The sequence below is a fragment of the Pelobates fuscus genome, chromosome 3 (assembly GCF_036172605.1).
Source record: "Pelobates fuscus isolate aPelFus1 chromosome 3, aPelFus1.pri, whole genome shotgun sequence".
In the NCBI taxonomy this organism is placed as follows: domain Eukaryota; kingdom Metazoa; phylum Chordata; class Amphibia; order Anura; family Pelobatidae; genus Pelobates; species Pelobates fuscus.
Genome location: NC_086319.1, coordinates 106,551,076 through 106,572,087, shown reverse-complemented (window position 1 = coordinate 106,572,087; position 21,012 = coordinate 106,551,076). Strand labels below are relative to the sequence as shown.

The following is a 21,012-nucleotide window of genomic DNA, read 5'->3' as shown; positions in this document are numbered from 1 at the left end:
ACCAGGCCAAAACCCTACTAATAAACTGTGTTTTTCTCCTAACACTGGATGGGTTCCCCTGTCCTCCAGATGGTTCCTATTTTTCCCTTCAGACATACTACTAGGGGGCTTTATAATCAAACACTTTTATTATCATCGCAAGTATTGGCTAGTTTTGGCTTGTGTGAAATTAAATTTTACTTTTTGTTTGTGTGTGTGTGTATATATTATTATTATTATGATATTTATAGAGCGCCGTCAAATTCCGCAGCGCTTTACATGTCTGACGAACAGATATGTAGTTGTAACCAGACAAGTTGGGCACACAGGAACAGAGGGGTTGAGGGCCCTGCTCAATGAGCTTACATGCTAGCGGGACTGGGGTAAAGTGACACAAAAGGTAGGGATAGTATTAGACTAATGACAGTTGCAGAAGAGGAATCAGTTGGGAGCTATTAACAGTTTAATTGATATGCTTTTATGAACAAGTGGGTTTTGAACGATTTTTTGAAGGAGTGGAGACTGGGGGAGCATATATATATATATATATATATAATACAATGTTAAGCAAAAATCTGCACACCAGTCAAGCCATAAGACTTTCTTTTCCCACAGAAATCACAAATCTGCAGTGATGTTACTACTGCAAAGGATTCTGGGTGGGCAAATGCAAATTAGCTTAACAAAGAATCACATTTTTGCCTCATTCCATTTTAAACATGGATTCCTTTTAGTCTGTGTCTGCTTTAATTTATTTAGTGCGTTTTTAAAAACTGATGTGTGCTACCCTTTATCTTTGTTCACTTTGGTTGAGCAAGGACGCACGTAAAATATATATTTTTAAATAAATGATACTTCAGCCTGTTTGAGTATATTACAGTTAAAATTAGCAGAGACTGTGTGCCAATGCTTTATATATATATATATATATATATATATATATATATATAATATATATAAAACGAGCGAATGGACAGTATGAAAAACTATATATATATATATAGTTTTTCATACTGTCCATTCGCTTGTTCAGCTAAGTGTATTTGGAAGTGCTCGCCATTTATATTCCTATCTTGTCCAATTCACTTCCCCCCCCCAAAGATACGGTGAAGAGACCAGGAGAAACTTTGAAGCAGCCTTGGACTGGTTACAAGAACACGCCTGCTCTAGAACATATGGCTTAGGTATGTGCTAACGTTTCTTAAGCACGTAACTACACTAGTTATAAACTTCCTTAGCTATGCCGCTTATTCAAGTTTAATATACATTTCTATGTTTTGCTGTTTACACCTCAGTCATATAATTTTATATGATTATGTTAAAGGGACACTATAATCACCTGCGCAACTACAGCTTAATGTAGTTGTTCTGTTAACACCTTAAGAACACAAGCAATTTTTGCATTTTCTTGCTGTTTGCGTTCAACTGCAATTTGCATCTCTCACGTTTATTGCACCGACACATATTATATACTGGTTTTTTTTTTAAAGGACATAAAGGGCTTTAATTTGATGTAATATATATATATATATATATATATATATATATAAACAAACAAAGTTTAGGCGCTCACTATAATGATGTATACAAAAGGAATTGGGCAGCAGTGACCAACACAAGGATTCCCCACCTTGTGATGAAACAATAGTGAAGGAAAAGGAAACCGCGCCCTTATTGTGATACGAATATACGTACTCAAATCCTTATGGTCATACAATTTCAGTAGTATACCTCAAAAAAAAGAGAAAAATATACAGAATAATAGTGTAACCCTGTAAATAATCCGTGGGAAAATAAAGAGTATGTAGATGTACACTCACATTTAACAGAGCTAAATACAGAGCTCTACTGTTCTTGCGCATGGATGGAATAATCCGCGTCTTGATGGTCTCAAACAAAGAACACATAGACAGAAGAATCCACATAGTGCAATAAATGCTGATATCTTTGTAAATAACAAGTAAATATAAAGTATCGTACTCACATTTACTAGAGCGTGCCTCGCTCTAGTTTGTAAAGTGTAGGTGGTATAATACCCACCAAGGAATAAGATGTTAACCAGGAAACAATATATAATGGATATCTCAGAGTGATGAAAAAGTATTACAACTGTTTATTATCCATAAAAATCAATAAAAACAAATATATATAAAAACACTCTGTGAGAAAGTCCATAAAAGTCCACTTTACGCGTTTCACCTATAGAGGCTTCTTCAGAAGTGTGGATAGAGTCCTGGTAATGTCCAAATATATATAGAATAAAATTAAAAACGATTAACTTCATGTGGTAAGAATTACTTACTGTTTCCTGGTTTCGCGCGCGCGTCATACCGGAAATGACGCGGCGCCATCTTAGCCAATAATAGGCTTGAGGATATGGTCTGTTTTTAGCCACCGGTGGAACGCACGCGTCATACCGGAAATGACGCGGCGTGACTGGACGGTGGTATTCTATGCATGTCACAAGTGGAACGCATGCCGAAAACTGCCTTTTTCCTTTCAGATTAGAGGCAGTGCTTATACCACAGGGATATCCAATCTGGAGGGAAAAAACAGGCAGGCAAATCTCCAAACATTTAAACCCTCCCCTAATTACCTCCTTTCCAATAAGTAGCAGCTCCTCCTGATCATACCCAGTTCTTTGCCTGCCTTCGGCAGGGGAGGTTAGACAGGAGGTTCTCCAGGAAGCAGGTGAGAAGGGCTGAGGCTCTGGAGGCTCTGCTTCCTTGATGTCCGGGTAAGTAGCGTTTAACACGCCGGACGGCGTGGTCCCTCAGATTTTATGATGCCGTCTATTGCCGTGCCAGGTGCCGGTCTAACGAAGGACGCAGGTGTGCGTCGGCTGGGAGGTCCTGCGGTGGAACGCACGCACAGGTTGCGTTGCGTTCCACCAGGGAGTCGCGGAGCGCTATGCACATGCGCAATGCGAACCTTGATTCAGGCGCCAAATTTGAACTGGGCGTTTTTGTTTGGTTACAGGACTTATAGGAGCATTTACCAGCAGCAACCTCTGTTTGCCAGGAGCTCTCAGAACGGTTGCAAAGTGTGTTTCTCACCTGCCCTCCAACACACTCTCAGGCCATTTAAGGTAAGACTGATTAAGTTTTTATTTTAAATGGTTTTAGCCTGAATCTGTAAGGAGAAAATTTTGATTATTTTCCCTTTCTTGTTTTCTGTTCCCAGTATGTCTAATCCGGAAAATTTGGATAAAGTTGCTGAGAAGGGGAAATGTACATCTAAAACCAAGCATTTAATGTGCTCTGTGTGTGGCCAACCTATGCCAGATGGTTGTAAAAAGAAACTTTGCTCAGTGTGTTCAAAAGAAGCTTCAGAGGAAGCAAAAAGAACAGAAATGTCCACTTTTCTCAGCTGGTTGCAACAAAGTATGCAGCAAACATTTGTGGATATGCAGTCGGCTGCATTACAGTCAGTCCAGGCTTCGGTTGCCCAGGATTCTCAGATTGTAAAACATGCTAAGAAAAGACTGAGATCTTGGGAAGCTTCTGATACTAGTTCAGGAACTAGTGGTTCTGAGTATGGCGAAAATTCAGGTAGTGATTCATCAGATGAGGAATTTGCCTTCCCAGATGAAGCCATTGGGAAATTGATTAAAGAAGTGCAGTGCATTTTTGAAATTGAGGAAACAGGGAAAAAGTCCAAAGTGTTTCCTTTTCACCCACAGATTAAGGAATTGATTTTAAAAGAATGGAAATTCCCTAGTCACAAACCGTTTATTTCTAAGCATTTTAAAACTCTCTTTTCCATAGAAGCGGAACAAGACTGTAAGCTGGATACAGTCCCTGTAGTGGACGTTCCTATTGCTCAAATAGGTAAGAAGACTACATTACCAATTGGAGACTCAAGCGGGCTCAAGGATGTCATGGAAAAACGCATGGACTCCTCCTTAAAAAAGTTGTTCATCTCTTCTGCAGCCCAAGCTAAAGCTTTGATTGCGGGGGCATCCGTTGCCAAGGCCCAAAAACTTTGGTTGGAAGAACTAGAAAAGGTATATACGGGAGAAGCTAAGGAAGACCCGGTAAAGCTATTAAAAAATATCAAGATGGCATCTGATTTTTTAGTAGATGCTTCTGCAGAAAGCCTGAAATTATCGGCCAAGAATATAGGTATTTCAACAGTCGCCAGAAGAGCGCTTTGGCTTAGAAATTGGTCAGCAGATGCGGCATCTAAAAATTCACTGTGTGAACTAGCTTTTGAACCAGGAAGACTTTTCGGTTCGAAACTGGATGAGTTGTTGAAACAGATGAAGGAAGGAAGGAAAGCTTTACCAGAATCATATAGGAAGCAGTTTAGAAGCCGTAAAGCGGAGACGCTTCCCTCATTTAGAAGTTCCTTTCGTAGAACCTATTTCAAGGGTCAACATAAAAGAGCCTTTGATTATAGGAAGAAGGAAAGATTTACTGACAAGAGAAATAAAAAATTATGACGCCAGGCCTGTGGGTGGAAGGTTGAGTCACTTCCTAGATCACTGGAAAAAGACAACATCAGATCGCTGGGTCCTCACAGTGATAAAGCACGGATACGCTCTAGAATTATCACAAACCCCAAAGAAAATGTTTCTATGTTCCGAGGTTCATTCTCTAGATATGGAACTCTCTCTGATGCGAGAAGTATCAACTCTGTTACTAAAAAGAGTGGTGGAAGAAGTTCCTCTCAAGGAAAGATATCAGGGCACCTATTCAAGACTTTTCTTGGTGCCAAAACCAGATGGTTCGTTCAGACCCATTTTAGACCTAAAAGCCGTAAACAGGCGGATTATCAAAAATAAATTCCTCATGGAAACAGTAAAGTCAGCTACTCTGCTTATTCATCCAAAAAGTTGGTTTGCGTCCCTGGATTTAAAAGATGCCTATCTTCATGTACCCACAGCAGAATCCAGCAAAAGTCTTCTAAGGTTTGCGGTGTGCTGCCAATCGGTAACCAAACATTACCAATTCAGAGCACTGCCTTTCGGCCTGTCATCAGCGCCCAGGGTATTCACAAAGCTTCTAGTAGTCGTTTCAGCTTTTCTAAGAGGTATGGGCATCGCTGTTATTCCGTATTTGGACGACTGGCTGTTGATTGCAGAGTCCCAAGTTCAACTACAGTTGGACCTGGGGACGGCTATAAAATCGCTGGAAAAGCATGGCTGGCTAATAAATTTCAACAAATCGGAACTAGTGCCAGTTCAAAGGATCCAGTTCTTGGGTCTAATTTTGGATTCTATCGCTATGAAGTTATTCCTGCCAGAAGAGAAGAAACTAAAAATAAAGCGGTTAATCCGGAATCTCAGAGAAAAAAGTGTGTTTTCAATCAGAGCAGCCATGTGCTTACTAGGTCTGTTTACAGCCTCAATCCCGGCAGTCGGTTGGGCAAAAGCCAGAATGAGACCTCTACAAAGAAACATTCTGCAAGTCTGGAATCGACAGGAACTCGGCCTAGATGGGCTTATGAGGTTCAACAATCTAACTTTGAGAAGTCTGCAGTGGTGGACCTCTTCTCGATTCCTGCACGAGGGTCTTTCGTTCCGGATGAAGTCCTTCACTATAATAACAACAGACGCCTCTGCGTTGGGCTGGGGGGCCCATCTGGGAGACATAAAGAAGCATGGGTCCTGGCAAGTGAAGGATATGAGAAATTCCTCGAACTTCAGGGAATTAAAGGCCGTATGGATGGCACTATTGGCATTTCAGATTCTCATCAAAGATCAACATATTCAAATTCGTTCAGACAATCGAACGACAGTGGCATATTTGAACAAACAGGGAGGTACAAGATCAACAAAATTAGAAAGTCTTTGTTCAATGATCATGCTGCGGTCAGAAGTGCACCTTATGTCAATCTCAGCAGTTCACATTTTAGGAAAATTCAATGTGGTGGCAGATGCCCTGAGCAGGCATCATTTGAAACAAGCAGATTGGTCCCTGTCATGCAGAATTTTCAAGTTCATCACAGACCGCTTCGGTGTTCCGGAGATAGACCTGATGGCCTCCAGAATAAACAGGAAGACAAGACGTTTTGCATCCCTAAATCCAGCAGACAGGCCGGATATCATAGATGCCCTGTCAGTACCATGGAAGTTCAACCTGGCATATATCTTCCCGCCAGTAGTTCTTATTCCCAGAATACTTCAAAAAGTAAGGCTGGAAAATGTAAGGATTATCCTAATCCTTCCATGGTGGCCAAGGAGAAGTTGGTTCTCGGTTCTCCTGAACTTTCCAGGGGCCACCTTTTGGAAGCTTCCGCTTTCGGGAGAAATACTAGAGGACGCCATGGTGCCTCTTCCGACCCTTCGGAGATTCCAATTGACGGCCTGGTTTCTGAACTCCAGATTTTAGAGAGCAAAGGTCTGGATCCTGAAGTGATAAAAATCTTGTTGGCAACTAACAAGGAATCTACTTCAAGGATCTACGCTAGAATTTGGAAGATATTTTGTCAGTGGTGTTGTAGGTTTAAAGTCAACCCTGTTTCCGCGTCCATCCAGAAGATTCTAAGTTTCCTTCAGATGGGATTTGCAAAAGGTCTTAAACCTGCTTCATTGAAATTGCAAGTTTCTGCTATCAGTTTCTTCTCCCTCAGATGCTTGGCCTCAAATATTCTGATTTCAAGGTTCTTCAGAGCTCTGACTCGTTTGGTGCCCTATGTTAGGGAAACCTGTCCTCCCTGGGATCTAAACTTGGTCCTTTCCGCGCTTTGTGAGCCGCCCTTTGAACCATTGGAGGAAGCTTCTCTGAAGATTATTTCGTTAAAAACGTTTTTTTTGGTGGCTATTACATCAGCTAAAAGAGTATGTGAGATCCAAGCTCTTCGGGCGAATTTTCCTTTTTTAATTTTTCATCAGGACAAGGTGGTTCTAAAGCTCGATCCTTCATTCATCCCTAAAGTTTTTTCTGTTTCGAATGTCAACCAGGAAGTGGTCTTGCCGACTTTTTGTCAGAATCCGTCTAATGCCTTGGAAAGTAAATTTCACTGCCTGGACGTAAAGAGATGTCTTTTGCAATATCTAAAAGCTACGGAATCCTTCCGGAAGGATAACAGTCTTTTTGTCTTATTCAAGGGCACAAGGAAAGGCATGAAGGTTTCGAAGAGTTCTCTGGCTAGATGGCTGAAGGATTGTATTATGTTGGCTTATTCCAAGAGTGGCATGGAAAATGCAGGCCCTATAAAGGCCCATTCTACTAGAGCCGTTTCTACGTCATGGGCTCTACGAGCAGCTGCTTCTCCTTCTCAGATTTGTTCAGCTGCTACTTGGTCCTCTCTCCATACGTTCTCAAGACACTACAAGTTGGACATACTGGCCTCGGAGGATGCAGCTTTTGGGCGCAAGGTGCTTCAAGCAGTAGTGAAATGAAACCCGCCCTCAGGATCTGCTTTATTATATCCCTGTGGTATAAGCACTGCCTCTAATCTGAAAGGAAAAACATAAATTTTACTTACCGAAAATTTCTTTTTCCTGAAGATTAGAGGCAGTGCTACAATTCCCGCCCCTTTTTCTAATAAACTCAGTAATTTTGCAGCTATTTGGCTTATGTATTTTCTGGGTATGATCAGGAGGAGCTGCTACTTATTGGAAAGGAGGTAATTAGGGGAGGGTTTAAATGTTTGGAGATTTGCCTGCCTGTTTTTTCCCTCCAGATTGGATATCCCTGTGGTATAAGCACTGCCTCTAATCTTCAGGAAAAAGACATTTTCGGTAAGTAAAATTTTTTTTTTTTTTTTTTTTTTTTTTAAAAACCTAGCAACCCTTATATTTCACAAACAGTGGTAGTGTCCGCATATATATTCTAGTAAGTCCACTAATTTGTTAAGTTACATATTAAATATTTGTATAATCATCTTAAAAGTTCATTGGTTAATCTTTCAATAGCATAATAATACATCTGACAATAACACTAATAGGGATTTTCCATAGATCTAAAATATCAAAAATAAATATAAAATAGCCTGAAGTGCATTTACAATATTTTAGTGCAAGAGCAGATATTATGAGGGATTGTTAGAAGGAATAAAGATAACTATACTTTTGCAAACATAGGATACAATTGAACATCTTACAATTATAAGTCTATATGACGGTATGCACATATAAAAAATGTATATAAAATAGATCGAAATAAAATGAAATAAATCAATTATGGTAGATATATATATATATATGTATACATATATATGGTCTACATAATGAAAAGAAACCTGTATATATATATATATATATATATACGTAAAACGAGCCACTAATTAGAGGATAAGTGGCTTTAACTAATGAAGGATACATACAAATAATATAAATATATGCATATACGACATATGAGAGCCACTGATAACAATAAGTGGCTTTAATTAGTAAAAAGGTGCATGCAAATAGTATATATATATATATATAGTAGAGGAGAATATATACGATGGATATAGAGTTAAAAAATTGATACTTAAAAAAGAACTGATATAATGATAAATAAAATACAGGTGTATAGACAACGGGTGATGCTTAAATGTAGATAATATGTAAAAGGATATAAATCCATAGAAAAAATTAAAATCCATAAAAAAGAGAGAAAATATTATAAAAAAATTAAAGAGGTCAAAGTCTATATTTAGTCCGTCCAGGTGCAAAGTATCAATTTTAAAAACTTTTATGGACTTTCTCACAGAGTGTTTTTATATATATTTGTTTTTATTGATTTTTATGGATAATAAACAGTTGTAATACTTTTCCATCACTCTGAGATATCCATTATATATTGTTTCCTGGTTAACATCTTATTCCTTGGTGGGTATTATACCACCTACACTTTACAAACTAGAGCGAGGCACGCTCTAGTAAATGTGAGTACGATACTTTATATTTACTTGTTATTTACAAAGATATCAGCATTTATTGCACTATGTGGATTCTTCTGTCTGTCTATGTGTTCTTTGTTTGAGACCATCAAGACGCTGACCACTTCACATCTATCCAAAGACGGGGATTATTCCATCCATGCGCAAGAACAGTAGAGCTCTGTATTTAGCTCTGTTAAATGTGAGTGTACATCTACATACTCTTTATTTTCCCACGGATTATTTACAGGGTTACACTTTTATTCTGTATATTTTTCTCTTTTTTTTTGAGGTATACTACTGAAATTGTATGACCCTAAGGATTTGAGTACGTATATTCGTATCACAATAAGGGCGCGGTTTCCTTTTTCTTTTTGTACACACGTACACACACACACACCCACACACACACACAAAAAAAACATTATTTATTATCAAAAAATACAGAAAAAGGGGGGCGTGGCCTACGACTGAACTGAGCGGACGTCTTTCCACGGAGCTCCGCTCCGACACAGAGAAATACCACGGAAAATACCGCAAAATCGCGGCAAACCAACCCGAGAGACAGACACCCCCCAAGCAGAGAGAATGGGGAAGAAAAATAAGAGACACCAAGGTCCGACCAAGCCCCAGCAACCAGATATCAGACTGGCCTTCGAGAGGCCTGCGACCTCACAGAGACCCAAGATGGCGCCTGAGGCCCGCGAAACACCCGAGGTATCTGAAGCCTCTCAGGAGGAGGAAGACTCAATGCCTTCTCCTCGATCCTACACCACGGAGTCTGAGGAGGACGAAGCACCTGCCACAAAAGGTGACATTAAAAGGCTCCTGACGGAGATGAGACAAATCTGGAGGAGCGACCTGCAGACAGTGCAGACAGAGGTGGAGGAGGTACGGCAAAAAATCAGTAGCCTGGAAACAAGGGAAGCCTCCAGGGAGGAAAAGATCCAGACCTCAAATCGAGACATACAAGACCTTGCCTCACAGGTAAAACAGATTAGACGCACAATCACCACAATGGAGGTCAGACACAGGCGACGAAACTTACGCCTTAGAGGCATCCCAGAAGAGATCGGCACTGCACAGCTCCTACCCTATACTCACACCCTCCTGACAGCCATGGGAATAACAGACGCACATAACCTACCTATGATCACCTCGGCGTTTAGGGTAAGGAAGTCCGCTGCAGCGCCCACCGCGGCACCCAGAGATGTTATTGTGCTGACTCGGGATATCTCCGTTAGAACTGCCGTAATGTCTAAGTCCAGAGAACTAGGAACAACATTGATCGAAGGCCACAGGGTAGCCATATACCCAGACACACCATTCTCCGTACTTGTGGAGAAAAGAAAACTAGCACCTGTAGCCAGGTCACTGAGGGACGCCAATATCAGGTACCGCTGGGGCATAGAGGGGTCCCTCCTCACAGAAGTTGAGGGAGAGAGATACGAGCTCACCTCAGAGGACGACCTGGAAAACTTCCTACAAAAAGCCGGTTTGATACGCATGCCGCAGCAAAGGACATCACCTCCCACCATGAATCAAGTGCAACAAGAGAGAACCGTCGAAAAATGGCACAGCGCACCGTCCAGCAGCACCGTAAAGAGATTGACTCCACTTCCCAAGGCTGCTAAATCAAGACCCAACAAGTAGCGGAGACCACGCAGAGTCGGACTGAGCACAAAGACCCTCTAAAGGACACTGTTACTCTATGGTATACGGGACTTAGCCATCTAGTTTCACTTTAAAGACATCTAAGACTGACCAACGTGTGGCCAGAGTTCCCTATTTGTTTTGCCTGTTGCCTACAATATACCCATTAAGACATAAATATGTACACGTTGTATACTTAAACGAATATAATGGAACAGATGTATATGTTATTCTAAATCGAATAAAATACAAATTTAAAAAAAAAAAAAAAAATACAGAAAAATGCAAAAAAAGTTTTGTTTTGTTTTTTTACAGTTTTTGCAATAATAATGTGTGCATAATTAGTGCAGGTTAAAGAAAGCAATTAAAAATAAATTCATTTAGTTGTTCTGATTTTAAAGGACCACTCTAGGCACCCAGACCACTTTAGCTTAATGAGGTGGTCTGGGTGCCAGGTCCTTCTAGGGTTAATCCATTTTTTCATAAACATAGCAGTTTCAGAGAAACTGCTATGTTTATGAATGGGTTAAGCCTTCCCCCTATGTCCTCTAGTGGCTGTCTCATTGACAGCCGCTAGAGGCGCTTGCGTGCTTCTCACTGTGATTTTCACAGTGAGAGCACGCCAGCGTCCATAGGAAAGCATTATGAATGCTTTCCTATGAGACCGGCTGAATACGCGCGCAGCTCTTGCCGCGCGTGCGCATTCAGCCGACGGGGAGGAGAAGAGGCGGATCGGAGGAGGAGAGCAGGAGGAGATCTCTCCGCCCAGCGCTGGAAAAAGGTAAGATTTAACCCCCTTTCCCCTTTCCAGAGCCGGGCGGGAGGGGGTCCCTGAGGGTGGGGGCACCCTCAGGGCACTCTAGTGCCAGGAAAACCGAGTATGTTTTCCTGGCACTAGAGTGGTCCTTTAAGTTTTTTTGGTAGTTACAGGTCACAAAGCACAAGGAGTAAAATAAACTTTTAATGTGGAGCAATTTTAGAATTTGGTATGTTTGTCTTGTAAGCTTAATAGCCATAAAAGAAAACAAAATTGCCACATAAAAGTATATATTTATATAAAGTAAACATCACAGGCTATTTACCTAAGGTTGTTTTGACACTTTCTACGTAGTCATTTCACCACCAACCTCTGCTAAATATTGGAGAAAAATTGTGTTTTTTTTTTTTGTTTTTTGGCACACAAACTTATAACAAAGAACTTCTCATGTGTATTTTGTAAAGTTGGTGTGTGCTATTCCTTTACAAAGTTTTATTTTGTGTTCAGTTACACCTGCTGAGTAAAATGACACCCCCTTTGTATGTCTTTGGCACTATTTCGTGAAGCTACAGTCCCATATATGAGACCTGTCCTTTTCAGTATTCACAGTAGAATTTTGAGAGACGGATTTAATGAGCCAATGCTTCCATTTGGGGTATAATAACAGTTTGACTGTTCAAAAAAACCCCACAAAGGCCTACCATTTGTAAAAGTAGACACTCCAGGGTATCTCATATGGTGCATATTGTGCCTTAACATGCCCCCATTTTTCACCAATATATGCCAAAGTATGTGGTAAAAAATTATTTGGGGCATTTTTTACATACGGATTACATTTTTGCTGGGCCTTTTGTATATTTCATATGTGCCACTAAGTTCAAACCTCATAAATTATGCTCAGGTAAGTCTTCTGAGTAAAATGACACCCCCATTGTATGTCTTTGGCAATATTTTGTGAAGTTACAGTGCTGTAAAAGAGACGTGACAAGTTTACGTTTTTAAGTGTGAATTTTCATGGAGGGTTTTGATGTGTCCGTGTTCCACTTTGGAGCACTTGAGCAGGCTACATATTACAACTACACCATAAAGGCATACCATTTCTTAAAGAACACATCCCAGGGTATTTCAAAAGGCATATTTTGAACCTTAGCGTGGGATCATTTTTCCGCTAGCTTGTACCAAGTGTAGTAGTAATAAGCGTTTTTTTCTGCCTTTTTGACACACAAAGTGAGTTTGCACAGTATATTTTGCAAACCTTATGTGTGCTGCGACTGTAAAATACTTTGTATGTTGCTCAGCTATGTTGTCTGAGTACAGCAATACCCCCGCATGTACATTTGCCAGGTATATGTGGACATTGGAGGGGCACATTTGGGACATAGACATTCCAGTTTTTTTCAAACTTTTAATTTTTGCGCTCTGCCCATGTCCCATTTTAGAGTATTTTACCAGGCTATATAAACCAAATACCCCATAAAGCTATACCATTTCTTAAAGATGACAACCCAGGGTATTTCAAAAGGCATATTTTGAACCTTGGCATGGGATCATTTTTCCGCTAGCTTGTACAAAGTGTAGTGGTAATAAGCATTTTTTCTGCCTTTTTGACACACAAAGTGAGTTTGCGCAGTATATTTTGCAAACCTTATGTGTGCTATGACTGTATAATACTTAATATGTTGCTCAGCTGTGTCCTCTGAGTACAGCAATACCCCTGTATGTACCTTTGCCAGGTATATGTGAATGTTGAAGGGGCACATTTGAGACGCAGCCATTCAGTTTTTTTCTAACTTTGAAGTTTTACGCTGTGTCCATGTTCCATTTAGGAGTAGTTTAGATGGTTGGTTATTGAAACTTCCCCACAAACATATATTTATTATTTATTAAAGAATACACCCTGGGGTAATTCAAAAGGCATATTTTGAACCTTGGCGTGGGATCATTTTTTCTCTAGTTTGTTCCAGGTGTAGTGGTAATGAGTATTTTTTAATGTATTTTTTTACTTTTTTAAACTTTTTTAACTTTTTTAAACTAGTTTGTAAACTTTTGTTTTGCTTATTAGTTTTTTAAAACTTTCTAAACTTTCTTCAAACTTTTTTTTTACAGATTTAAAATTTTTCTAAGCTTTTTTTACCGTTAACCCCTACCTAGCAGTAAGCAGCACTAACCATAAATTCCCCATTTGCCTATAACTCCCACCCACCCCAGCTAGCAAAATATATAATTATAAAATATTTAAATTACTTAATTAAATAAATTGAACCCCTGAGAGTTAATAAATAAATAAAAGTTAATCCTCAGGGGTTAAAACAAATTAGATCACAGTGTAATACTGTGATCTGTATTTTGATCACTGTAGGCAGTGATCGACTGGCGGGGAAGGGGTTAATTTTTATTTGGACTGGGTAAAGGCGGGTGTCTTTTATTTTTTACTTGAACGTTATTATAACTTTTTTTTAAAAAAAGTAATTTTTAACTTTTTAAAGCTTATTTTAAAACTTTTTCTAACGTTAACCCCTAGTTAGCCTAACTCAAAATCCCCAAATTCCCCACTAACTTCCACCCACCCCAGTTAGCTAAATATATAATTTTAAAATATTTAAATTAATTAATAAAATAAATTTAACCCCTGAGGGTTAAAAAAAATAATAATTAACCCTCAGGGGTTAAAAAATAAAACCAGATGACAGTAAAATGTAATCCCTGCCAATTGATCACTGTAGTCAGTGATGAATTGGCAGGGAAGGGGTTAATTTTTTATTAAAATGGGTAAAGGGGGGTGGGATTTTATTAAAACTTTATTTTTTTTTTACACAGGGGGCAGGATCAGCACTGATCCGTCTCCCTGCACTTCACACTGAACCCGGAAGTGCAGGGAGGCGGAAGGTGAGTATACACAGCACATGTGCTCGCTCTGACATGCTGTCAGAGCGGGCACATGTGCTGGGACAGCCCGATCCGGTGCTCCTGGTCTGCCTCTAATGCAGAGGCAGATCGGAGCACCATTAACCCCGCAATCACGGCGATCTGGGGTTAATTTTACCGCGTGACGGACGAGGTCCGCCACCCGTCGTTAAGGGTATCCCCAGGATGACTGACCTCGTCCGTCACCCGTCCTGAAGGGGTTAAGTATAATAATTCCCTTCAGGCTTTATGCTGTAAACGTTGCAGTTTCAGAGACAAGGCAATGTTTACATTACAGCCTAGGAACACCTCTAATGGCCACTCCTCAGACAGCCACTACAGGTGCTTCCTGGATGTTCAGTGTCTACACCCTCTGCATGGAGACACTGAACTTTCCCCATAGATATGCATTGATTCAATGCATATCTATGAGGAGATGCTGATTGGCCAGGGTGGCATTTGGCTCTGCGCCTTGCCCTGCCTCCTTGGCTGAAATCATCAGGATTGACTATCTCAGCCAGTAGCATTGCGTAAACGTTTGTGTTGCTGACCCTATAGTGTTCCTTTAAAACATTCAAACAAGAACTTCAATCTTTACCTGTTTGAAACATACAAAGAAGCATAAAACATGGAAATATCCATGCCTCATTAATTCCATGCAGATAAGTCTTGGCATGGAATGGCCCACTTTGTTGCAGGCTGTGTAAAATCGCGCCGGACAGAAGCAGACTTAAAGTGACACCCTGGGCACCAAAGCAACTTTAGCTTACTGAAGTGGTTTCGATGTGTAGACTATGCCTCTGAAGTCTCACTGCTCAAATTTATGCCACTTAAAGGACCACTATAGTGCCATGAAAACACACTTGTTTTCCTGGCACTATAGTGCCCTGCGGGTGCCCCCCACCCTCAGGGTCCCCCTCCCGCGCGGCTCTGGAAAGGGGAAAAGGGGTAAAACTTACCTTTTTCCAGCGCTGGGCGGGGAGATCTCTGCCTCTGATCCTCCTCCGTTCCGCCCCGTCGGCTGAATGCGCACGCGTGGCAAGAGCTGCGCGTGCATTCACCTCTAGCGGCTGTCAATGATACAGCCACTAGAGGATTTGGGGGAAGGCTTAACCCATTAATAAACATAGCAGTTTCTCTGAAACTGCTATGTTTTTTAAAAAAAAAATGGGTTAACCCTAGCTGGACCTGGCACCCAGACCACTTCATTAAGCTGAAGTGGTCTGGGTGCCTAGAGTGGTCCTTTAAGAGCTAAATCCCTTTGTTTTTACGCAGCCCACACCACACCTCTCATGGCTGAAACTCACAACCTCCCTACACACATCCTGAAAGTCATATTTTCTAGCTTCTATTATTGCACAATGTGTTTTTTATTTATAATTTCTTATATCCTGCTCTGTAAATGGCTTGCTAGAGCCTGCAACAGCATTAGATGTGGGATTAAAATTCAACTAGCAGAGGAGGAGATCAGAACTTTTAAAGTAAACACACTGTGCTGCTAGATCTGATTGAAAATTAAAATTTTTAATAGAGGTTGTGTAAGTTACTGTCAGAGGAGGTGCAGCGTTAACAGAAAGAAACTGCTTTAACTTTGTTAGAACATTATTTGCAAAACTCTAAATGGTTTCATGAAACATAGGTAAAACTAACTTCATTGCATGTTACAAAGTAAGAAGTATAGATCAAGGTGTAGCTGTCAATGTTATTTTATTTGCCAAGGCAGTCAAACTAAAAGAAATTGGTCAAAATTAAACTTTTTGTTCTTTGGTAGAACATGGGCTTAAAGAGTACAGAGAGTTGTCATTAATGGTACATTTTTAAGCTGGACAAAAGTGTTAAATTGCGTCCTCAGGTTTCTGTTATGGAACCACTTCTATTTAACATATTAATAAATCATCTTAAAATGAGCATAGGAAGTCATGTTTCAGTGTTTGCAGATGACACATAACTGTAAAGTAATACAAAGTGAGCAGGATATTGCTTTGTTGCAGAGGGATTTTGATAGATTGAGGGACTGGGCAATCAAATAACAGATTACATTTAATGTAGAGAAATGCAAATTTATCTACTTCAGGGTAAATAATTCACAAGCAACTTACACCCTAAACTGTTGAGAATTCGGAATTGTTATAGGCAACAAACTAGGCAACAATAGTAAGGTATTATGTATAAAAAGGGGCATGAATTGTGGGGATGAAAATATAATTTTTGCTACTTTATAAATCACTGGTAATAACACACCTTGAATATGCTGGTCTAAAGAAGTATATTGTGGCACTAGAAAAAGTGCAGAGGTAGTAGGATTTTTTTTCTAGCTTGTTGCTAAATTGGAAAGTGCTTTATACAGGGTTTTTTCCCTTCTTTTGGACCAGCAACAAAAACAGATTTAGAAAGGCTGAAATTGCTGGACACATATATCTTTTTAGCCTGTGTAACTATTAAACTAAATGGCAGAGGATTGAGCAGTGAGATTGCAAGGGCATGATCTATACACGAAAACTGCTTAATTAAGCTAAAGTTTTGGTGAAGATAGTGTTTCTTTAACTAAAGAGTTATGGAGCTGTTTGTCGCTATTGATGAAAGGTTGATGTATGAAGAAGTAATGTGGCTGCTTTAGTGGGGAATGGAAATTCTACCATTGAAAATCACATATGTCTTCAGTTACTATTTTTTTGTTTTCCATGTTATCTGTGGCGTGTATTAACAATTTAGCAATTGTCATCACAATACAGTTCAGTCCAGAACACACAGTGCATTAGAGAAGGGGAAATAGAAACCTTGTTTCTGTGTCTCCTTCTCTCTTTATGCTGACTTATATAAAAAAGGGCTTTGTACCCAAGTGAGATTGACGAGGAGCAAAGATAGAGCCCCCCAGGTCAGGGCTAGAGATAAACCCAACGTGTATTTTTACATTTTAATTAAAATTTTCAGCTCTTACAAGCTGTTTTGCATAATATAGGGGGATAAGAAGTAATTTTAAAAACCATACAAAGTAATAGTTCTCCAATAATGAGGCCACCAGAAAGGGACATATGAAGGCTATAAGCACATGCTGTTAATCACACCTGTATGTGAATAGCTTCACAAAAAAAAATCACCTCTACCAAAATCTAATATTTTTGTAAATGGTTTTATACCATGTAAATGAGGTGCATTCCGTGAATTTGATTTTCTCTTGTGCATTTAGTGTCAGTGGCGGTGAATCCCTCCTGTGTAGTTAGGGGGTTACTTTTGATGAGCTGAGCAGTTTATGGACCATGATATCTTTTGATTTCAGGTACTCGTTTGCCTTGGGATGAATATTGGCTGATCGAGTCTCTGTCTGACTCCACCATTTACATGGCCTATTACACGGTTTCCCATCTACTACAAGGGAATACTCTTAATGGTCAAGGAGAATCTCCTCTAGGTATCCGGTAAGCACATTGTGCCTATATGCTGTGTTACACCTTTACTGTTATGGAAATGTTTTGTACATAGCTGCTACCAATCAGTTTTATAGAAAGCCGTCAGTGCTGTGATTATAGGGAATCACAGCACTCCTCAGGAACACAACATCTTAATCTTATTAGAATTGTACCATCCTTGTAGCAAAGGACCGGGGTGGTGCAAGAGTGTGCATGGTCTGTTACATAGTAGTATGTTAACAGCAACTGTTCTTCTTGTAGAGATCGCTCAGGGATTCAAACATATGAAGAAGGGGATTCCAATATAATGTTAAAGCAGGCAAGCTTGGTATGCACCCCCTCAATCTTAATCTGGTCAGAGTCAACACAGTTTGTGGAGATGTCGGTGGATAGCATGATTATTATATAGATTTTGGATAGAAATGCTTCTTTTTATTGTTAATTGTTGCATTGACATGATTGCATTGCATCACTAATTTATTTTAATACTAGGCCTGAGCAAATGACCAGAGAAGTTTGGGACTACATATTCTTGAACAGCCCACTGCCTAAGTCCAGCATCCCTAAAGAGAATCTGGAAAAGCTCAGAAGGGAATTTGAATTTTGGTATCCGGTTGACCTGAGAGTGTCTGGCAAGGATCTTGTCCCTAATCACTTGTCCTATTATATCTACAACCACGTGGCAATGTGGCCAAAAGATAAGTAAGTATTTTCAAAATCTTGATGGTAAAGGTTAACACAGTGAGGGAGTTTAAGCATGCGTGGGATAGGCATAAGGCTATCCTAGACTTAAGATAAGGCCAGGGACTAATGAAAGTATTTAGAAAATTGGGCAGACTAGATGGGCCGAATGGTTCTTATCTGCCCTCACAATCTATGTTTCTATGGTACTCTAAGCACCATAACCATTACAATGCTCTGTAGTGGTTATAGTGCCAGATGTCTCCAACGGAAACTGCAAGACTGTTGAAATGTATTAACAGCTGAATCTGTCAGGTGCTCTAGCTACGTCCGATCTGCGTTTATATGCTAAAGCCTAATGTCTTATTTCTGTATTATCCTACGAAGACATACCAAGTTTAGAGAGTGTTTTGGATAGTGTCAGCTGGCAGTGTCGCTGTAAAGTAAACCTTTTTAATGTCTCCTTTTGACTCTAATTGTGTCAGAATATTTATTATACATTTATACATATATATTTTTTATGTTGGTGTTGCTTGTTTCTTCATTAGATGATTCTTTTTCTTTTTTTTTTCTTTTTCGTTAGTGGTAAATGGCCAGTGGCCATTCGGGCAAATGGGCATCTGCTGTTGAACTCTGAAAAGGTACTATATTCTATAAGTGTATTCTCTGCATTTGTCAGTAGATGTGATCTTCTATTACACCTTTTCTGCATCAGTTTGTGTGAAACTTACTGTTCTATGTATTGTGTTATATATAGCCTGTGATGTATTTTTTTTTTATAGGCATGACATGATTGATGCCCTCTCAATCTATATTTTTTATATTTTATCAGATGTCCAAGTCAACTGGCAACTTCCTCACACTAATTCAGGCAGTTAAGAAGTTTTCAGCTGATGGTAAGTATATTTATGCCATTATGAGGAGTTAGAAACTTCTATACTTTAGTTTATTAAAATGCTAGCAATTTCCCCAGGACTGCAAACAACTTTTTTTTTTTTTTTTTTATCAATGTTCCTTATAAACCTCTTTTTATGCAATGGGCATCAACCAAACAATTAAGAAAGCACTGTAAAACTGACTCCGTGTAGATTGTAAGGTAAATAGCATTTTCTAACATTTGCATATGGTAGTCGAGGCAAAAAAAAGGGAACATTTTAAAAACATTGAAATACTCTGGAAACAATCTAACATTTTACACCTTAATCACTGGCAGTCACCTATATATAGTGGAAGCTTTAAGATCTTGTAGTGTTAATACCTTTTTAATAAGCAATATTTCCTTTTATATGTATTTAACATTAGGTATGCGACTGGCTTTGGCCGACGCTGGTGACACTGTGGAGGACGCCAACTTTGTCGAAGCAATGGCAGACGCAGGCACTTTACGTCTGTACACCTGGGTGGAATGGGTTAAAGAAATGCTCGCAAACTTTGACAGCCTGAGAAGTGGGCCGTCACAAACCTTTAATGATCGCGTGTTTGCAAGGTGCTTAATACATTGAACACTCAATCCTAGAAACATGGACACAATAAGCCTGCAACAACAGCTCATTTTACGTATTCGTAGGTCACTTCATACGTTACAAATAAACCTACAGACATGTATTTTATTCTGTAAAAAGCAGATTACACTCCTCTTATCACTGCAGCTTCTCACATTAGTGACTTGCACATTGTGGAGCCTGTAACCTTTTCTTAAAGCAGAAGTTCTGAAAGTATCGAGAAGATAAACTGCTCAATATTGTAGGCAGTGGTTTGTGTTCACACTCTGTTCCACCTTGTATAAGCAGGAAGTTCAAACCAGTTTATATCTTAAAATGTTATACCCTTGGCCTGTAGGCTTGTACACACCTAGCACTTCATAGATTGTAAAACCTATACACACCTGGCATTTGTTTATGGCTATATTGTGAGGACAATTGTAATGGGGCCATATTTTTCAAATATGTAACCTGCATGTTCTTTACACACATAGGAAATCAGTTACAGACATGGCATGATAGTTTACTTTTTTTGAACACATGTTGTGCTGTGTACACTACTCTCCTATCCTGTTGACATCAAACATATACAATTTAATATTTGTATATGTATATATCAGGGGACAGATAAAGCTGATGGTTCTCCTTTTCCATACCCCTCTCAGATGTTATCCACATGTTTTATGATCATCATGCCACTGGGTCTGATCAGATCATTTAGATTAGATCAGTACATAGCACATCCATGTCACTGTGGGTTTTACCTGGATTTTCTGTTTTCTATTCTACATCTGCTCAGTGTGAGCGACACTGACATTTAATGGTATCTCTTCCACCTTTGATCCATGGTGCCATCACTGCTTCCTGTCACATCCCCATCCAAAGTTGCATTGTAAATCTTTTCTAACTTCTTTTAATGGTAATAAATAGGTATTCAAGTTGGAAAAATTGATCATCAGTTTGTATTCAGCTCTCTATATAGAAAGCACTAAGATCACTATCCCAACACATTGCAGTTCGAGTGAGGTTTTCTTCAAAATTTTCTCAGAATTAACTTATGTGATCTTTTTTCCACTGAGGAGTACTACTCTGAAATAATGCAATGTACATATTCTCCTTCGTTTGGAACACAGATGAGAATTATACAGATACACACTTCGATTACATCCACTGTTCTATAACGTACTGCCTTGTAATAAAAACAAATGTTGTTCTCTTACAGCGAGATTAATGCAGGAATTCAAAAAACTGAACAAAATTATGAAAAAATGATGTTCAAGGAAGCCCTAAAAACTGGATTTTTTGAGTTTCAGGTAAGCTTGTGCACGATTTA

The 21,012-nt window shown here is 39.5% G+C and overlaps 1 protein-coding gene across 1 annotated transcript in view; it reads left to right on the top strand.

The window, feature by feature from the left end:
* Nucleotides 1-21,012, top strand: part of LARS1 (leucyl-tRNA synthetase 1) — a 65,429-nt gene that overhangs the window by 30,370 nt on the left and 14,047 nt on the right. The window contains exons 18-24 of the mRNA XM_063447396.1: nt 1,081-1,163; nt 17,388-17,526; nt 18,010-18,219; nt 18,782-18,839; nt 19,031-19,094; nt 19,501-19,684; nt 20,902-20,992. Coding sequence (XP_063303466.1) covers nt 1,081-1,163; nt 17,388-17,526; nt 18,010-18,219; nt 18,782-18,839; nt 19,031-19,094; nt 19,501-19,684; nt 20,902-20,992 — 829 coding nt within the window. The remainder of the gene's footprint in view (nt 1-1,080; nt 1,164-17,387; nt 17,527-18,009; nt 18,220-18,781; nt 18,840-19,030; nt 19,095-19,500; nt 19,685-20,901; nt 20,993-21,012) is intronic.